At 38.1% G+C, this 3,988-nt stretch overlaps 1 protein-coding gene across 1 annotated transcript in view; it reads right to left on the bottom strand.

Moving 5' to 3' along the window:
- TRMT61B (tRNA methyltransferase 61 homolog B (S. cerevisiae)) overlaps window positions 1–3,988 on the bottom strand; it is a 101,168-nt gene that overhangs the window by 34,781 nt on the left and 62,399 nt on the right. Inside the window, 2 exon segments of the mRNA XM_006835283.1 lie at window positions 2,422–2,461; window positions 2,464–2,526. Of these exon segments, the coding sequence (XP_006835346.1) occupies window positions 2,422–2,461; window positions 2,464–2,526 (103 nt within the window).

The following is a 3,988-nucleotide window of genomic DNA, read 5'->3' as shown; positions in this document are numbered from 1 at the left end:
AGTCGCTGGAGAAGGATGTCATGCTGGGTAAGGTGGAGGGTCAGAGAAAGAGAGGAAGACCCCTAACGAGATGGATCAGCCAGGTGGCGTCATTGATGGCATCAAGTGTGGCAGCGGTAGTGAGGTTGGTCCAGGATCAGACATTGTTTCGTTCTGCTGTGCATGGGGTCGCTATGAGTCGGTTCCGACTTGATGGCACCTGACAACAACAACAACAATTTATAATGGAAATTCAAAGGGTAAAGAATACTATAGCAATCTTAAAGAAAAATAAAATTAAAGGAATTAAATGACCAGATGTCAAGACTTAATGATATTTGTACAATTAAAAAAAAAGGTGACCAGAAGCACACCCACAGATACTGAATTTTGCCAACAGTGACAATGCAGTACAGTGAGAAAAGGATGGTTTTGTGATAAATGGTTCTGAGTCCAATGGTTCACCATAGACGAATAATGAATCTTGACTGCTGTCTTACCCTGTTTGCCAAAATCAGTTCCAGATAAACTATAGGCTTAAACATGAAAGGTAAAGCAAAATTTTTGGAACATAACAAAGGAAAATATCTTCATGATCTTGGAGTAGAAAAAGACTTTTAAATTAGTTTACCAAAAGCACTAATCATAAAAGAAAAGATTGATAAACTGACTCATTAAAATCAAGACCACAGGCTCACCAAAAGATCATTATATCAGTGAAAAGGCAAGCCACAAAAGAAAAGATCTCTGATATATTTATGAATATATAAAGAACTCATTACCAATTTAAAAATGGGTCATAAGTCTGAACAAGTACTTCACAGAAGAGGACATCAAAAGGTCAATAAGAGGTATTCAACATTAAGTCATCAAGGAAATACAAATGAAAACCATACAGAGCTATAATCACAGAATGGCTGGAACTTTAAAAAATCTAATAATACCAATAGAATACAACATTTTCTATGAATGCAATCTTGGGAAGAAAGACAACCTAAGTCTTATTAAATTCTAGATCAGGGATGATCCACAGGCAAAATCTGTCCTGTCGCCTGATTTTATAAATAAAGGTTTATTGGATACAGTGAAGTTCACTCATTTAAGTATTTTCTGTGACTGCTTTTGCCCTATAACAGCAGAGTGTAGTAGCTATAGCAGAGACCATATGGCCCACAAAGCTTTAAATATTTTATCAGTGTTATCTTCTGTATAACCATTTATCAAAACTGTTTTCCAATTTATAGTGAATACAAAGGACAGAGGAGCATATTAAAGTACACAGGGGGATACAGAACTGGCCATAGGCTATAGTTGTTGGGGCTGGCTAATGGGAACATGAGAGTTCATACAATTCTCTATACTTTCTACATATATCTGAATTTCTTCATAATAAAAAGTAAAACAAAATTAATACTAAAAATAGTAGAAACCAGTGATCCTGAGTGTTGGTGAGGATGTGGAACAACTCGAAATCTTACACACTGTTAATGGACGTGTACATTGGTATCATCTCTCTGGAAAACTATTGACCAAGCATATACCTTATGGCCCAGCAATTTCATGTCTAGATATGTATTCCTCAATGACATGTACACCAAAAGAAATGTTCAGAGCAGTACTAGTCATAATATCCAACTCAAATGTCTACCAATAGTAGAAGAGATCATTAGAGTGGAATGGAATTTACTTGAAATACTAAACTAACTAAAATGAAAAAACTGCTGCATGCAGTGTGATACTGAATGAAAGTGTGTATGTGTGGCTCATGTGCCACCGAGTAAATTCCAACTTATTGCCACCTTACATGATAGAACAAATGTGCCTCATAGGGTTTCTTAGGCTATAATCTTTATGGGAGCAAGTCACCAGATCTTTTCTCTCTCAGAACTGCTGGTGGGTTCAAACCACTGACCTTTGGCTAACTATTGCGCCACCAGGATCCCTTGAATGAAAGTAGCCAGAAGAAGAGTTCTCACTATATGATTCCATTTATATAATGTTTTAAGTGGGCAACATAATCAATGATAATAAAGGTCAGAATTGTGGTTATTTTGTGGGGGATCACGATTGGGAGGGGGTGTGAGGGAGGCATCTATAACATTCCCTATCTTGATCTGGATAATAACTGCACGAGTGTGCTCACTATACAAAAAGTCATTGAGTTATACACTTATGAAGTATGTACTTTTTTGTAGGTATGTTATGTTTCAACAAAAAGTTTACTTAGTAACAAAGGTAGAAGCATTTGAAAAGTATGGAAGGAACATTAGAAAGAAAAAAATAATAAAAGGAGGGATAGAAAGAGAGGAACTGGAATGAATATACAAAAAGGGAGGAACAATAGTTGTTTATATTTGGTTTCAAAGCGATTGCAAAGCTATATAAATAAACTGCATGTTTTCTTTGTCCTCTAAATCTAGCTCACTTATCCCAATCTCCTACCTGCTTTCGATAAAAATAAGCTCATTCCACCAAAGCCCGAGATCCAGCTTCCAAAACAGTATCACGTGGGTGGACATTTATCATCAACAGCATTATATTCACATCCTATGATAGAAACATAGTATGGATGACTCCATAACTAATAAATACATCATACTAAGCACTGACTCTGTACCTCATACTATGTTGACTATGAACAGGGAAGATGTGTGGTGCGGTAGGCTCAGCACTTGGCTGTGAAGCACAAGGTTGGCAGTTCAAACTCACCAGTTGCTCCATGGAAACCCTGTACACAATGAGTTGGAATTGACTCAGTGGGACTTAACAACAACAGGCACTTAACTCTGTACCTCATACTATGCTGAATATGGAGAGGGAAGAAGTGAACAATAGGATTAGACTTTTGCCCTGCCTACAAAGTCCTGGTGTGGCATTGTAAGATAAGCACTGGATTGCTAACCACAAGGTCAGCAGTTGCATACACCAGCTGCTCCTCATAATCCTATATGGGTTCACTGAGTTGGAACCAACTCAACGGCACTAAACAACAACAACAAACACCAACAGAGAGTTTATATTTTTGTTGCTAAAATTAGATTCATGAATCAATTAGCAGATATTTCCTGAAAGAAAGACCAGCAGGGAAAAACAAAATGAAAAACAGCAGTCTGTGTGGCTATTACAAGAATAAGCAAGCTGTTCGCCTGGGAGCCATCAAGAAAAAAAAAAGAATCAATTAGCAAATAAGGCTTTGATTCTAGCTACTTTCATAGCAACTAAGGCAGCACTCCTGGTGGAGTCCTGGTATGGTGCTATGGGTTAATGCACCAGACTGCAATGCCGTTTGAACTGCAAAGTCAGCGGTTCAAGCTCACCAGATGCTCCTAGGAAACCCTATACAGGGTCGGTAGCTCTGGGTCAGAATTGACTTGACGGCACTTAACAACAAGGCAGCACTCCAATATAATGCTCAAATTATATAGGCAATAAGTACAATAGGAGTGCAGAGAAAGAAGAGAGATCAGCAGACTTCCGTGGTTTACAGGCATGAAGAATTTAAGGAAATAATTGCAAGGTAGAAACTTAGCAGAAAAGGAATAAATACAGTCATCTGGAGCATGTCACTGTGGTGATATGACATTTTAGTAAAATTAATCTGGAGTCCCAGTGTGGCACTGTAGGATAAGCACTGGACGGCTAACCACAAGGTTAACGGTTCAGACCCACCAGCTGCTGCTCAGAAACCCTAAACAGGGTCCTCATGAGTTGGAACTCACTGGATGGTACTTAACAACAAATCTGACAGGGGAATACAAAATGCAGTAGGGTAGAGAACAGTTAGAAGCAGCAAGACTAGTTAGAAAGTTATTATATAATTTATCTTTATTGATGAACATCAAAGTTACAATTAAAATACTAGGGACAGACAGGGGGTCTCATTTGACAAACACTATAATTGAAGAATTATCTTGCTTGTTCAACAGAAATACTGTGGGTGATAATGTTGTTGCTAAGTGCCATCCAGTATGCTCCTTGGTGGTGGTGGTGGTGGTGTGCTATGGTCTGA

The sequence above is a fragment of the Chrysochloris asiatica genome, unplaced genomic scaffold, assembly GCF_000296735.1.
Source record: "Chrysochloris asiatica unplaced genomic scaffold, ChrAsi1.0 scaffold00016, whole genome shotgun sequence".
Taxonomy (NCBI): Eukaryota; Metazoa; Chordata; class Mammalia; order Afrosoricida; family Chrysochloridae; genus Chrysochloris; species Chrysochloris asiatica.
This window is presented reverse-complemented; position numbering and strand designations above follow the sequence as displayed.